This window comes from Heliangelus exortis, chromosome 29, assembly GCF_036169615.1.
Source record: "Heliangelus exortis chromosome 29, bHelExo1.hap1, whole genome shotgun sequence".
Classification (NCBI taxonomy): Eukaryota; Metazoa; Chordata; class Aves; order Apodiformes; family Trochilidae; genus Heliangelus; species Heliangelus exortis.
This window is the reverse complement of record NC_092450.1, coordinates 5,152,510-5,168,925: the sequence shown is the minus strand read 5'-3', so window position 1 is coordinate 5,168,925 and position 16,416 is coordinate 5,152,510. Positions and strand designations below refer to the sequence as shown.

At 45.9% G+C, this 16,416-nt stretch overlaps 1 protein-coding gene across 1 annotated transcript; it reads left to right on the top strand.

Moving 5' to 3' along the window:
• The first annotated feature begins 1,998 nt into the window (after positions 1-1,998).
• HOXB3 (homeobox B3) lies at positions 1,999-16,416 on the top strand. Its single transcript, XM_071728310.1, is given in 5 exon segments — positions 1,999-6,542; positions 6,677-9,254; positions 12,396-12,771; positions 12,773-12,950; positions 14,000-16,416. Coding segments are annotated over 3 exon segments (1,203 nt in total). The 5' UTR covers positions 1,999-6,542; positions 6,677-9,254; positions 12,396-12,513; the 3' UTR covers positions 14,767-16,416.

The window sequence follows — 16,416 nt, the reverse complement described above, 5'->3', positions numbered from 1 at the left end:
TCGCCCTTTCGCCAGCATCCAAATGTATATTTCCTCCTCCTCTCCCCGCGCTGAGGTCAGCTCCAGCAAAGCCGAGTCTAAAAATAACCTCCAGGATCTGGTTTGTTGCTACTGATACTTCTCCCACTCTGTGCTTCAAACTCGAGAATCCAAAATATTCCCTGAAGAAGGGCAAGATTTAATGTCAGGGTATTTACCCGGGACTACTAGGAAGGGGGGGGGGGGGGTGTGAAAGAAAAAAGAGAAAGAAAGAAACCCGGTGGGCTTTGCAGAACTTTTATTCCCCCTTTGCTTTCTCTCTCTTTCCTTCTTTCTTTCTTTCCTTCGTTTTTTCCTCTTTCCCCGGGACGAGACATATGGAATCAATTTTGAATCCTGACATTGAAGGCTGGCCAATTCCTACTGGCTCTAAAAACCAGAATCCATTTGGTTCCCTTCTCTCCAGCACCCCTTGTCACTCAGTATTATAACCGTCTTGCAACATTTTAAGTCTTTATAAAGAGAAACAGCTTTCCAGATAGATACCAAGGACTCGGGAGTGGGGGAGGTTTTTTGGGAGAATTTTTTTTTTTTTTTAAAAAAGGGGGAACGTGCAGCCCCCCCCCCCCATCCTGACACCCCCATCTCATCCCCCTCTGCTCAGCATCTCTCCACAAAGGGGGCCTCATCCTTGCAATACTTTAAGCTCTTTTGGACAAGTTTCCATTTTTCTCCATGTGAAGTCAGTTCCTTTCGAATCGAGAGATTTAAAAAAAAAAAAAAAAAAAATCAAAGCACCTTTGAGCGGGAAAAAAAAACCCCAAGCCGTCCGAGAAAGCTGTCAGCAAGATTCACCGGGGTGCAATAAAGTCGTTTCTTCTTAATTTGCCTGCTCCAGTTGAGAATTCGCACCACCCCGATCCGGCTTTGCTCCTTCTTGAAGTCCTGGGTCGGACAGTCTCACAGGTAAGAAGTTAAAAAAATAAATAAAAGAATGCTGCAGCTCTGCCTTTCCTACCTTCTCAGCTCCGAGGCTGTGAGATATAATTAATTGCTCCGAAAAGGTCTGACAGGCTTCTTCACCGGTCACCGTGAGCTCTGGCTGACTTTCTCCTGGTAACAAATTAAGTGTGATGCCTCGGGAGCAGGATCGGGGATGCTGAAGATGGGCAAAAATTATCTCGCAGGGTCCATAACCGAGACTGCCCGTAAACTGCTGCTTTCCGAGTCAGTGTTCCCCCCGCGAAGTTTGTCTGGGACACATTTGTTCAAGGTTTAGCACCTCTCTCTTGTTTGAAAAAGAAACTACAAAAGCCCATTGGAAAAGCGGGGTGTTAAACTGAAGAATGTATGTGATGGTGATTTATGGCCCTACGAAGTTTTTTGTTTACTTGAAGCAGACCCTAATTACAAGGGCTTCTAAAAAAAAAAAAAAAAAAATTTCCCAAGCTCTCTCCATAGTGGGTTTTCCCTCCTCAGGTCCAGCGTTAGTAGCCAGATGTGACTAGCAAACATCTGGTTAATCGAGCTGCTTTTCTGCTTTTCCTTTTAGCTGGCCAGTGCATTTCAGCGAAATGGGTAAGACTGAGATTCTTAAACATTTGGCAGAAAAGGGGCGGTTATTGCGGGAGTCTCAGCCTGAAAATAGGTTTTTAACAAGATTTAGAGTTTGTTTGGGTTGGGGAGTGTGGAGGGTGTCCTCGAAAATGGATCATTTCGCTCGAATGTAGTTTCTGAGGTTGAAAGGTAAACGGTCGGGAGGCCGAGATTTCGCGTGGGAATATCGGGTGCGTTGTTTTCTAGGGACTTGTGCTATTCATTTCGAGTTCAAAAAACAAAACAAAACCCAACACCCAAACCTCTCCATCCCGCCTCGTGAATGCCGGGTGTATATTTTAAGAGTGAGGCAAGAAAATCGTTTGTATAGTGACGAAAAAAAAAAAAACAACCCTGAGATAAATCGAATTAAACCTGTAAGGTTTTTCTAATATATATATATATATATACATAGATATATGCTCTCTCTTCTCTTTTGGCTCCTTTCCCTTTAGAGCGAAATAATAACTCAGTCCCTGAGACAAGCTGCCAGTTCTAAAAATGCTCTTATACATTGTGGAAAAGTTTTGACTCAGTGTCTAATATTTCCTGAGGCTGGCTGGTATATTGGCAGGGAGCAGGAGCTCGGATGCAGAAGAGTCTGGTTTGCTGGTGTTTTCTTTTTTTTTTTTCTTTTTTTTCTTTTTTTTCCCTCTGAAAATTGCTTTGCATTAAATTTCCTCAGCTTCAGAATCATCTTTATTCGCCTCCAGCTAAACTTGAATTTTTTTACCAGGCGCTTGATCTGTTGGTGAATGAAATCTGAGAAGAAACCGCAGGCCCTAAGTGGCCATAATTTAATTGATTTTATCATAAATCATCAACTTCATGAAGAACCAAAGTTTTCATTGAAGTAAATTGATATTAATGGACACTTTCTGAAATTTAACCTTATAGATCTATATGGTGCTGGTGCTCCCATTTCTGCTCTTTTGGGACAGGAGATTTTGGGGAGGAGGTTTTTTTTCCACCATTCTGGTTCTATTTCCTCCCACCCCCCCTTAAAAACGACTGATTTTTCCAGCGTGAGGAACGTGATCCTGGGTGTGAAGGGAGGAGACCGGAGAGCTCGGCTCCTCTCTGTGACACCGGAGCAGTGGATAAATCCAGGAGCACCGAGATGAGGCTTTTGTGGGAGGGGATGAGCAGCGAAGAGTTGGGTTTCTTCAGGTTCTTCCCCTAGGTAGGTTCTCCCCACGGCCCAGGGCTTTGGTGGGCGTGGGAATGGAGCATTTCTGTCCAAACCACGCGTGGTGAGTCCCGGCTGGCCCAGCGCATCCATGTTAGAAACAGAAACAAGCCTTGAACCCCCTCTTCCATCTCCGTGTCTTCTGCTGCGTTAAACATTGCCGTTCCCAAAGCTTTCCCGCCTGATTAAAAATTAACTGAGAGCCCGGGATGGATGAGAGCCCTTTGATATGGTGATGAGGGTGACAGAGCGAATACCCTTACAGTAACAGAGGGTTTTAGCGCAGGGCAGTGTCTGTGTGGGTGTTTTGGGGTGTCTGCAAGGATGCACTGTGCAAGTAGGGTGCAGGAGTCCGTGGGATCCGCACGGTTCCCTACAGGCGAGGAATATTCAGTGTAAATATCCCAAAGCAGAGAACTAGAATTCCTTGACACCACTTCTTTCTCCCTCTCCTGAGATTTCCTCGTCAGAAATTAAGTCTTTATGAATTATCAGATGGAAGCAGGTAAAACGGAACTAATTTCTTCTCCCAGGTCCCTTCTCCCCCATGCCCAGCTCGTCCTCCGGCATCAGCCGGGTCCCGGATTCAGGCGAGTATCACTGCAAAAAATAACCGAATTCCTTCCTTTTCTCACAGAAACGGCCACGGAGGTAGCGTGGGTGCCCGGTCCTGCCGGGAGGCGAAGGAAGGGCGGAGGGACAAAAGTTTGGAAACCTAATTTTCTTCCTATTTTTTTCTCTCTCTTTTGTTTGTTTGGTTTTTGTTTGTTTTTTTTTTTTCCCCCTCCTTTCGAGGAGAGTTAAAATGGGAAGAAATAACCTGAACGTGAGAGCAGGAGCTCGGTACCGGGGCCAGAGGCAGACCCCCGGGATCAGCTCGAGGCGGGGAGAAGCCCATCCCCAGGGCCTCCGGGCTCTCTCCCTCTGCCGAGGAGGCAGAGAATCCCCTCCGTTTTTTCTGTCCCCTCAAACCCGTTATCTTCCCCTCTTTTTTCTTCATCTTTGCCATTTGGCTGGGCACTGTGTCTTGGTGAGCCGTGGCTGTTGTGGCCGCTGTTCTCCTTAGTGATTTTTGCATCCAGGTTAAAAATACAAAGGAAAAGGAAAAGAAAAGGTGGGGGGGGGGGAAAGAAAAAAGAAAGAAAGAAAAAAAAGCAGCCCAGAACGCCCCAAAGGCCAGGGCAGTCCCAGCTGCAGCAGGAGGGAGCGAGGGACAGCCCTGCCCAGCTGCCCGGGAAGTTTGGGGAATTTGCCGATGGGGGCTTTGGTGACACTGGAGGGGGGAGACGGTCATTTACCAATTCTGTATAAAATGGGCAAAAGGTTTGACGTGTCCCAGTCACGTGAGTGCATAATTCAAACTATTATTTTGGCATTTGGAAAGGCGACGAGGGCGGGGGGGGGGGGGGTAGAGAAGAAAAGTGGGGATGGTGATTCCCAGCCCAGTCTCTAGTGAAGTGCTCCCAAAATAGCCATTTGTAGCAGGAAAACTGCCACCTCCTCTCCCCCGACGCATCCCCTCATCCCCCCCCCCTTCCCGACCCCCACCCATCCCCACCTCACCCCCTCTATGGGTGAGGGGAGGCTTTTAGAGACGGGAGGACCCAGGGAGAGGGGTGCTGAGGGGGTCGGGGGACCCATCCCTGATAGAAGCCAGGAAGTTGTGTGTCGGCCCTGTTGTTGTTGTTGTTTTGGTTGTGTTTTTTTGGGGTGGTTTTTTTCTGTCTTTTTTTTTTTTCTTGGAGACAATTCCAAAGCACTTCCGCTGATTGATCATTAACCTGGTGAGTTATTGCTATCCTAAGCAAAGGTCAGGGGGAGAAAAAGGTCTAATCTGTCAAGGCAAAGCCACTGCCCACTCCGTTTCATTTTTATTTCTTATCCGGGCTGGCTTCTGTTTGGGGTTTCAGAAGGTCCTGGACCCTCCATAACTCTCCCCTCCTTCTAGAAGCAATCTCGTCCCTGAGAGTGCCTGTTTGTGGAGTGGGAAAACCCAAACTCCTTTTTTAAAAAAAAAAAATTGTCCCTGGGAGGGTGAGCAGCCCCTCGGGAGGAGGCGGTGGGTGCTCCTCGCCCTGCCCCGGGGCCATCAGCCCACCAGCGGGTGCGGGGCGAGCAGGGGCCGGGCTGGACCCGCACTGCCTGGAAGAGAAAAATTAATGAAAAGCAAATAGACAGGAAAAAAAAAAATTAAAATCCCCAAATCAAAACAAAGAACACAGGGAGGGAAAAAAAAACTTGCCCCATTTCTCTTCTGCCCTGTGCTGCGAGGGAATACATTAGAAACAAAGATAAACAAACAACTCCCCCCCCGCCCTCCTTGCTGAAGCCGCTATTTATGCCTGCTTCTTTTCTCTTGTTTGTTTCGCTTTTCCCTTCGTCCCTCCTGCATCCACTCCAAATAAACGCGATTTTCCCTTTTTTCTCCACATCCTCTCAGGCTGCCCACTTGTCCCCTTCCTCCCCGGCTTCTGGGGGGGAGGAACTTACCGAGACTCAGCCTGCGTTTGCTGAGCCCACAGAGCAGAAAGGGTGGTTTCTTTTTCCTTCTTTCTTTCTTTTTTATTTATTTATTTATTTGCTTATTCATCTTTATAAATCTCTGTGTGTGCTCTGCAGAGGGAACTGAAAAGCCCCAGTTAAGCGGGGAAGGCTGTGATGTAAGTGGAATATTGCCAAAGCTGTGTATTAAAGTGTGCACGCACGTAATAATAATACTAATAAAAAATACAGCTATAGGCCACCGTCTAGAGAAGGTCACGAAGCATCCGCGGGTGATTTATGGACTCGGGGATGTTGTCACAAGCAGAGTAGGGGTGTGAGGGGAACATTTTTATTTGAGATTAATAACATCAACATACAGAACGGAAACAGGATTATTAAAGCGACTGAATGTTTCCCCAAACGAAAATATTTTAAAATGAGATTACTTTTTCTTTCTGCCTTTCTTTCTCCCTTTGCCCCCCGTCCTTGGTGCCAAACTTGCGGTGATAAATCTCGGCGTGGCTTTAAAAATGTTTACGGCTCGATATCGTTAATTCTGATACCAAATCACTGCCGCGTGAACGGTATCCGAGTATCCTATAAAGCATCGCCGTCCTCCCCCGCTTTGTGCCACCACAGTGGAGAAACACGAAAAAGAAACCCCACCAATATTCTGATTCCTTCCGAGTTTTCCCTCTTTCAGGCAACGGCCTCCGGTTTGCCCTGCTCTTATCCCGTGTTGAACCCCGCCAACTAACCGCATGTATTTAATCTCTGAAACTCATTTAATGCTGAGATTACCACCAGGATTTAACCGACCCCTTTCCCCATGTATCTATATATTTAATTTACACTCCAGTTCACCACCAGCCGTGGACAAACCACCCGTGGGTCACGCCAAACGCGTGGTGTGTCCCCGGCCGGGGAAGGTGAAAGGAAAGGCTGGGGATGCAGGAGATCGCCTCAGATTTGCAGAAATCGCCCTGGTGCCCCCAGCCCCTGGTGAGAATATTGGGTTATCCAGGGCTGCAGCCCGGTACCATCACTGGAAGTGTTGTGGTTCCTTGGCTGCGAGATAATTTCAAACGCTGGGGCTTTTGTTGACTATTTTCTCCCTATTTCCACCCAAAGCTTTCTCCCCGTGATGAGTTCCCTTGTCCACGCTTTTCTGACCGAAGTTTCATACTTCCCCCATCTCTTCTTTCTTATTTTTTTTTTTTTTTTTCTCCCCCAGTTCTCCTTTCTCAAAGTCCACCGCTGCCTCGTATTTGCTGGACCAGCCATCTGAGAACTGGTGAGTTTTGCTGAATCTCCTACCTGGCCCCCTCCCTCTCTCTCCGTGTCTCGTATCTCCCCCCGCATCAGGCTTGGAGCTCACCCAACGTGACTTTTTTTTTTTTTTTCCTCCTTCCCTTCCACCAACCCCAGAATAAGCCCGGCTGCCTTGGATTTCAGCTGAGTATTTTCATTCTGCTACTGGCTTGTCTTTAAACTCCGTGATTTATGGCCGTAACTTCGAGGGAGTGTTTTAAATGGAAGATATTTCCTGTACTCCCTTTGAAGGGAAACCCAGTCAGATTGCAACATTTGCTGCTGATTTCTTGAGGAGTGCGAGGGAGTTACATTTTAAAGAAAAATAAGCTGCAACCCAAGCAAAGATGGCAATATACAGGGAGCCTAAAAAAAAAAAACAAACCCAAAAAACCCAAAAAACCCCCAACACAACTACTTACAGGAGCTCAACATATAAACGGCAAAGACCTCCTTAACACGGGTTGGTTCGGGGTTTTTTTCGGCTGTGAGTTACGGTTAAAACAAAATTTTGCACTTCTGAGAAGTTACTTGCAGAATCTGAGGTACTCCTGAGTGCCTCGGTCCTCCAAATGAGTCACTGGAGATCCATAGTTAGAAACCTATTGGGTCCTTCACCTACAGAGAAGTCTTTAAAAGAACAGTCCACAACTCTTTTTTCCTCTTTCCTTCCCTGGAATTTCAGCGCCGGGGCTCCAAAATAGGAACTATCTTCTCGTAGAAGGTACATGTTGGAGAAGTTCAAGAAAAGTCAGACGAGGGAAGGGGAAAAAAAAAAAAAAAAAGGCAATAATGGTGTCCCCTGGTCGAAACCCCCACGTCTGGGATCTGAACGCTGTAGCCAGAACAATAGCTGGAAACACCGTAGTCCTTAGGATAAGACTTTATCCATCAACTCGAAAACCTTGGCTGTCCAACCTAGAGTAACTTCTCTAAAAACTCATATGTTTACTTGGACACTCTTATTTTTTTGTTTTCTTTCCAGAGTTATCAGCTTAAAGGTGCACACGCAACAAAAAATAAAAGGGCGATGCAACACCCCCCCCCCCCTCCTCAACGGGTCATACCTTCCCAGCGAAGTCCAAAGAGCCTTTGTGATCCCTCTTTTTCTTGCTTTGCTAAAAGTAAATTCGCTCCCGTCAGCACTTAACTCAAAGGAGTGAGCGCCAGAATTAAAGGAGGGGAAGATAATTGCGATGTGAAGCAAAAGTAGCACTTTAAAAAAAAAAAAAAAAAAAAAAAAAGAAAAGGAAAAAAAAAGGAAAGTGCAGACACCTAAATTCCTTGCTATGCCTTCCTCCCACTCGCCAGCCCCTCCTCGTCACGGACTTTCGCCAAAACGCATCTTGGCGAGTTTCTGCTCTCGGCAGCCGTGTGGGAGCGGGGAAAGGCGTAAATCTCCCGTGGCGACAGCAGCAGCGCCTTGCATAGCAATAACGGCGTTATTAATAATAGCAATAATAATCATCTTTATTGTTCAACATCTCGCTTCCTTGGCCTCCCCCGGGGGTGATTCGCGCCCTGAACGCCCCCACCTTCTCCCCCAACCCCACAACTCTTCCCCGTTGGAAGCCGAGGGCCGAGAGGAGCCCCCAGACACCAGGACGCACAAACTTAACGCCGAAGTTACTCGGGGTTGAGGAGTTGTAGGAACACAAGAGATTCCTCCCCCTTCCCCGGCCTCCCTCCGCCCTTATCTTCTCGCAAACCCCGGGACCGGCGGCTCCCGATCCCAACCCCCCCCCCCTCCCCAGAAAAGTGGGTTCCAAATCAGGGGGTGTCTGCGAGGAGCCAAACGCAGGCGAAGGGTCGGGGGAGGCACAGGATCGGCTATTGAAAGAGCTGCAATTGCCGCCGCGGAAGGGGAGGGGGGAGACTATGACTATGTTGAAACGGTTTATTAGCATAAATTGACACCTAATTGTTAAACACGTGAATCAAAGGCAAGCTTTGCTATCTTTCTGCCTAGGCCTCTGTCCACCACGTCTGCAATTAGCATAATTTTTCACTAGTGACGCTGTTTGGGAGGCTCGTTGGCTTTGCCCGGCAATCCAAACCAAATCTTTATTTTTAAATATCCCCTCCGCTTTATTCCCCCCCTCACCCACTTCCCCCCGTAGCTTGGATTCTTTTTGTTATTATTTTAATTCCAGCCAAGCATTGCATAGTTAAAAAGAGGGGGGGGGGTTGTGTTCGGCTTTTCTTTCTTCCCTTTTTTTTTTTTTTTTTTTTTTTTTTTCCCTTCTCCTTTCCCTTCTTCCCCTTTGCTGTGCTAAAGCAGAGGCCATTGTTATCAGTGAGCAGCGCGTACCAGTCTATAGGGCAACTAGAACCTCAGGGTTTGGCCATTCAAAGCCCTCAGCTTTTCTGCACATCTTGGAAGCTGGAAAGCATCTTGATTTCCACCCCCCCCCCCCCGCTCTCTTCTTCTCCCAAACGGAGACAGAGAGAGACAATTTGAGCTGCCGTAACCGAAAGCTCCACTGTCTGAGCCCCCTCCCCCTCTGTTTTTGCTTTTTTTTTTTTTTTTTTTTTTAATACATCTACACATGCATATGCTGGATTTTTTTCCTCTCGCTCGTATATTCCTTTACCGTTTTTAAAGGAAGGGGGTCATTCCGTGCTTATTGATTGCGTGGATGCTGGATGTGAAAATATATTATGTCTGCCTGTGCTTTGCTCGTCAGAGACTAAGGTAAGCCGGACTCAAATAGGCTATCACTTTGTGAATGGCGGAGTATATGTCCCAATGATTTATGACCATATGACTCCAATCTCGGTTCAAGAAGAGTTCACAAGCTTTAAGCTTCCTTCCACGCAGAGACTCTTTTGCAGCCCTCATCCAGGGCCCTTTTTCCACCCCCCACCCTCCCCTCTGCTTTACAACTGGGGAGTTCTGGTTGGGGTGAAGCTCGGTTGTGGGGAGGGGGGGGGGGGGAGGGAGGAAAGAGGGAAATTTTAGGAATGTGTCTCTATTTTCCAGGCATATCCACCGCAAGGCAGGCGCTGGGATTTGAGCTCTTTCTGAGCAGCCGACCTATTGTTAAGGGCATGTTTAGAATATTTATTAATAATAATAATTTAAATTAAAAGCGGGGCTCTGCCTGGTTTTGCTGGCGCTGGGAAATGTACCTTAGGAGGGGGAGGGGGGAGGGGAAAGGCGCTGCTCTTCTTCATAAACACAGGCAGGTTGTGAATTTAGGATTTCCAACATGGAGGGGATGGATTTACAGGAGAAGACCTCTGCCTTCCAGTTCTTTTCTCTTTTTCCTCCAACCGCCTGGTTTTAGTTTTGTTTTTTTTTTTCCCCGACCATCCTCTTCCCCGCAGCCCTTTTCCTCTCCCACCTTCCCCCGATTTTTTTTTTTTTTTTTTTTAAATGTCCCTAAATCCTCGCACTCAAAAGTTACAGGCAAAGAGTTGGTGGTTAAATGTTACTGCTCGCAAAGTGAAACTTGGAGCGTGATGAAACAGCCAGCACGGACCCTGCCCGGTTTTAATTGGAACAGGAGATAATCGAATATTTATTATTCTGCCGAAGATTTTTTTTTTTTTTCTAAAAAAACAACAATTCCTTGGAGTAAATAATTAGGATTGTAGCCGTCCACGGCGAAGATAAATGAGCAGCATTTGTGAAGCGCTGAGAGATGAGGTACAAAGCAAATCTGCCGTGGAAGCCACAAGCAAGCGAGCTTTTGGGTGGAGGCAATTGTAAATTTATTTTATGGACATTTAAAAAAAAAAAAAAACTGCTGTTATTTTTAGCTCCTTTAGCAGAGCCTCTCGGCTCAGTTCTGATTTGGGTTTGTTCTGTTGTTTTTTTGTGGCTTTTTTTGGTGGCTTTTTTTTTTTTTTTTTTTTTTTTTTTTTTTTTTTTTTAAGAGACCCATGCCAGACAGGAAGGCCTTGGAGAAATTTCCACCTCTGGCCTCATAGATATTTTCAGCAAACCTATTCATAATAAAGGCGCTGCTGTTTGTTAATTAATTCACAGCTTCTTAGCTCGGGTAGTGGAGTCTACTTTTTAATAAGACATATTTATCACAGCGAGGAAACCAGATGAGCATAACTCCCAGCAAGGATATCATCCTCTCTGCAGACAATAATACATCTCCGTGGAAGATACAATACAGATTTGGGAATGCAGAAAGGATTTAATCAGTGTAAGAAAAAAAAAATAAAATAAAGGCAGGCTGTCCCTTCATGGGCACGTTGTCTGAGGCTGGGTTAGAAGTATACAGAGGTTTCATATGACATGACAGAAGAACACAGCAGTCAGGGAGAGGAAAAAAAGATGTTATTTAATGTCGAGCTGTGGCTTCTGTTAAACCCCTCTGCTTAGAAATATCACAATTAGATTTATCTCCACATTGTTTATTTTATTTTATTTTAGAGTACGAAAGAGCCTAGATAAAATTAAATATAAGTAGGTACAATTAAATATACAATGGCCACCAGTTTCAAAACAGAATGCACAGTGTCTCTTTGCAAACTCTAAGCTGCAGAGAAGTCAATGCCTCTATAAAATATATTTGCTATTTGATCCTCAAACATCAGATTATTTTCAGGTCAAGATAGTTTTCATATTTCTAAGGGCATTTGTACTCTGTCTTGATGGGAGAGAAAGTTTATGCTTTGAGAAAAGAGAGAAAGAAAGAGGGGGGAAAAAAAAGATCAGATAAAGAAATAAAAGAGGAAGATTTAATTTTGTAATTTGAGGTTTTGATCTGGGTTTAAGGCTTTTTGAGCTTGGATTGAGGGAGGGAAGAATGATGAAAAATCAAAGGGGTAGAAAGTTAAGAGCAAATGGCCTGGTGATGCATTTGTTTTCCAAGGTAGAAAAAACAACAGCAATTAAACTGGCTTTGGAATCCCATCTTGCCAATGGTAGTTCCAGATTCAAGACAGAGCAGTACAAAGCAGTGCAGGCAGCAAGGGGGATGTTTTCTAAACACAAACCTGTGCTACCAGAGCGAGAGGGGGAGACTGACAACAGGCCAAAGGAAGCACATTCTTGAATTCATGCTCCTGCCTAAATCTGCTTAAAATATTTGCACTGAATTCCAAAGTCATTGTGAGCCCCTGAGTAAACAGCAAACCAAGCCAACTGTGCCACCACACCGTTACCTGGATAAAACATATTGGCTTTTTGCTGTTTTCAGGTAAAAACAAATATACTGGGCAGAGGCCCCGTAATGAACTCTTGCAGACTTTTAATTTCTGCTATAGAACATCTAGCTGGGTTTTATGCCTGTGAATGTCTGAATTGAATAGGTCAGGGGTAAGAAAGCAAGCCTTTAATTCCTTTCATGCTGGTAGCAAGCACAATCAGCCATTCTGGAGTCTGAGATCTCTCTTCATGTGTGTGTTACCCAGTCGTGGATGTGACACATCTGCAGGGATGCACACACACATCTATATGGGAGCACGTGTGGATGCAGGGGTGTGTGGTGTGAACAGAGAGAAATACAGAAGTAAATAGATGCACACAGATGAAACCACGTGTACTTGTAGAGCATGTCTGTGGTTACACATCTTGGGTGCTCTCTTCTAAGGGAAAAAAAAAAAACAAAAACAAAACCCAAAACAAACAAGGTGGAAACAGCCAACAAACCAACCCATCAACCAGCCAGGAAAACTGCTCCCCCAAATCAGCTCAACACTTTTGTACTATAACATTTGTTGAGTCTCCTTAGGCTGCACACAGGACAAAATCTGCTCAAAGCATCTGTTCCTCCTGTTCTGCGGGATCCTATTCATGTCATGAGCCTTTCAGACCCCAAGATGGATTCATAGGCCGGGTACTATTATTGTGTGTTTTCTCCTAACCTTTCAGGTCAGCCTCCAATAGACAGCTGGAAACGGGCTGTCACGTGGCCTTGGGGTGCCAATGTTCTGCCATAGGGGTGTCAAGACCCTGGTAGCCGGAAAAATCCTTTTGGGGCATCCCAGAGATGCAGAAGACAACATACTACGACAGCTCCACGCTCTTTGGGGGTTACTCCTATGGCAGTGCCAATGGGTTCGGCTACGAGGGTCCCCAGCAGCCCTTCCAACCATCCTCTCACGTGGAGAACGACTTCCAGAGGTCTGCCTGCTCCCTCCAGTCTCTTGGCAGCACAACCCCGCACGCAAAAAGTAAAGACCTGAACGGGAGCTGCATGCGTCCAAGTTTGCCCCAGGAGCATCATCCACCTCCCCCCATCTCGCCACCCCCCCAACCCTGCTACCAACAGCACCAGTAGCAACAGCAATAACCAGTCAGGGAGTGGTAAAACTGTCCCCAGCAAAGCCAACCTCAGTGCAAACGCCAGTCTCACCAAGCAGATTTTCCCCTGGATGAAAGAATCGAGGCAAAACTCCAAACAGAAAACCAGCTCCCCTAGCACAGGTACACTGCTTTTGTAACCCTCTGCTTCCCTAACCAGACAGGGCACGAAGCCACTGGAGTGGCCTGGTTTGGAGGGAGGGGACTGGGGGACAGAATGCAGTGAGGATCCAGTGAGGGAGGATCCTGGTGCTGGGCATGATCCCAAGACTGCCAGGCGCATGCCCCGGCCCAGCTGAGTGAGCATTGGCCCATCCTGCAGCACTGACTGTGTGCACTTGGTTTCTTTTAAACACATCCAGAGCACCACAGGGAAATACAACCAGGTGGTTGTACACAGCCCGTGTCTGACTGTGTAGGTACAGATACACGAGAACATCCACCCACTGCTCAGCCTAGCAGTGTGCTTGTTCTCTTCCCACCTCCCTGCCTCCAGACACAGCAGTAAACATGGTGCACGTCTGTGTTGAGACACCATATGCATAAACACATGGATATTCTTGCATGCACACACACATCTCTAATGGGATTGAGGAGAAAAAAAAAAGTCAGTCTGGAAATCTCACTGTTCTGACAAATCTCTTCATGTAAACTTTCAGGCACACACTTTGATTTCTCTGCTATGTTCACGTTTATCTCATGGAAAAGGAGGCACAAATGGAATTTCATTTAACAATGTGCATGCAAACATTTGTGTTGCACAAACACAAGACACACACAGACTGGGTGGGGGGTGTGTGTGTTTTCATACCTTGGCCAACCCAATGCCAAATACCTCCCAACGCTGAGCCGTGTCTGCATTAATTGGCTTTGCAGTGACTGCCCCCCTGCCAAATGTTATTTTCTCAAAATTATCTGTTGGAAATAATCGACTGCTAAATAAATGGCTTTGGAATCCTTTTCTACATGACATGATCAAATTTTCATAAACCAGGGGCAGCTTTGGAGAACAGAACTCTTAATAAATGACATGATTATGGAGTGCAGGCTAATGCAAAGGGGTGAATGAAGGGGGGGGGTTGAACTCTCGTGTCTGTTCCAGGATTTATTAAGAAACGATGCATTCAATTTCTGCATGTAAGTAATTATCTTTTATTTCATTTCACGGCCAGCAGAAACCTGCAGTGGTGAGAAAAGCCCCCCAGGCTCGTCGGCCTCCAAAAGAGCTCGCACAGCCTACACCAGTGCTCAGCTGGTGGAGCTGGAGAAGGAATTCCACTTCAACCGCTACCTGTGCAGGCCCCGCCGCGTGGAGATGGCCAACCTGCTGAACCTCAGCGAAAGGCAGATCAAGATCTGGTTCCAGAACAGGAGGATGAAGTATAAGAAAGATCAGAAGTCAAAAGGCATGGGGTCTTCCTCCGGAGGGCCTTCCCCCACTGGCAGCCCACCCCAGCCCATGCAATCCTCCGCTGGATTTATGAACGCCTTGCACACCATGAGCAGTAACTATGATGCCCCCTCGCCACCTTCCTTCAATAAACCCCACCAAAATGCCTATGCCATGTCAACTAACTACCAAAACCCCATCAAAGGCTGCCCCTCCCAGCAGAAATACGCCAACACGGCCCCCGAGTACGACCCCCATGTCCTACAAGGGAACGGAGTGGCCTACGGGACTCCCAACATGCAGGGAAGCCCCGTCTATGTTGGAGGTAACTATGTGGATTCTATGCCCACCTCTGGCCCGTCCCTTTATGGTCTCAATCACCTGCCCCATCACCAGGCTCCCAACATGGACTTCAACGGGCCTCCTCAGATGCCCCCGAGCCAGCACCACGGACCGTGCGAGACCCACCCCACCTACACAGACCTTTCCACCCACCACGCTTCTTCTCAGGGCAGAATCCAAGAGGCGCCCAAGCTGACCCACCTGTGATGGGGAGCAAGCTCAGGTGAAGCAGATGGGGCCTCACCATGGGGCTTGGGAGAGGGGAAGAGGGCAGGATCGGCTTCAGGAACATTTGTGTTGAGCTCTTTTCTTTCTTTCTTTCTTTGACAGGGCAATTTCTTCCAGAGCGTTGTGCTTGCTGTTATTATTTCTGGGTTTTATTAAGCACACTTTCCAAGCATTTCAACATTTACTGCCAAAAGCAGATGTCTCTCTGAAGAGATATACCTCCTGTCTTTCAACACAAATGCTTCTGAAATGGGCTTGGGGTGGTTTTGTGAGAATCGAGCAGATTTTAAGCAGCAACATCCTTCATTTCCAAACCAAGTACAGAGCATCGCTGATAATTCTTGGACACTGGAAAGAGGAAAAGTCAGCCAGCCAAGCCTTTACAGTTGGTGTCTCTGCATCTGAGTGAACATGCACATGTGTATACGTATGCAATCAAAAGAGATTGGCAAGAAAACCACCCCCCTCTCCAGCTCCTTCTCGAGAGGAACCTCACACATTCCTTTTTGGCCTTCAGAGGAAGGGCGTCCTTTTTGCTGAGGAACTTCCAACCAGTCCCCACCTAAGCTGCAAATATACAACCTGCCAATGTGTGGGATTCATGCTCTTCCCCTATGGTCCCTGCCTCTCCTTCTCAAAAATAATAATAAGATTAATAATAAAAGAAATCAGAATAAGAGAGATCTAAGAATTGCAAAAGGTTTGGGAAAAAGTTTTTGAAATGCCTAAATTCCCCCCAGTAACAATACCAGCTGTCCAAAGAGAGGAAGAAAGAGTTGACAGGTCTGAATATTTTCCCACCTCCACCTCTGATGACATGAAATCTCCATTTGATGATGCCAGGTTTTTTGTTGTTGTTGTTCTGGGGTTTTTTTGTGTTTGTGTTTTGTTTTTTTTTTTTTTTCCTTAGGGTTCATTAACAGAAAAGCAATCTTAAGACTTAGAAGTCCTACGCTTCTTTCCTCCTCTTCTCTTGACCTTACGTGAAAACAGGGTATATTTGAACAAATGGAATGTCCTCCAATCGAAGCAGAAGTGAATGGATTTCTAGTATTTGCTAATGCTTTCTTGTCTGGACATCTTTGTTGCACTTAGAGTTTACATATAATGGGTATAAAAACAACTTTGAAGGGCTTTCGTCCAACGCAGTCGAGATGTCCTTCAATAGGTGTGTGTTCTGGTGAACATTCATATATATTTATTGGTTATAGCCAGTTTAAAATATTTTTCCTTTTTTTGTATTATTTATCCCCAATATTATGTATTTATATGAGGAAAAAAAAAAGAATCAAATTGTACTTTTTTAGTATTTACTTGTTACAAAGGACATTGTGTTTCCTTGTCATTGTACAACAAGCTTATTTTAGTTATTGTAATTTAGAGAGACCAGTAGTTTTATGTTACCTTCGTACTTATGAATAATGTAATTAGTTCTACTGGAGGCATGAGAGCAGAACCAGACTGTAATTGTATAGTCCAGAATTAGAAGAACTATAGAGAATCCCTCCCTCCCACCTCACCCCTCCTCTTTGGAGATCTTTCTTTGTTCTTATAGTAGTTATTTTATTTCCTTGCTTAAAGGGTTGTCTGTCGAACAATTCTTGAATAAACTTTCTGTTATCAATTTTA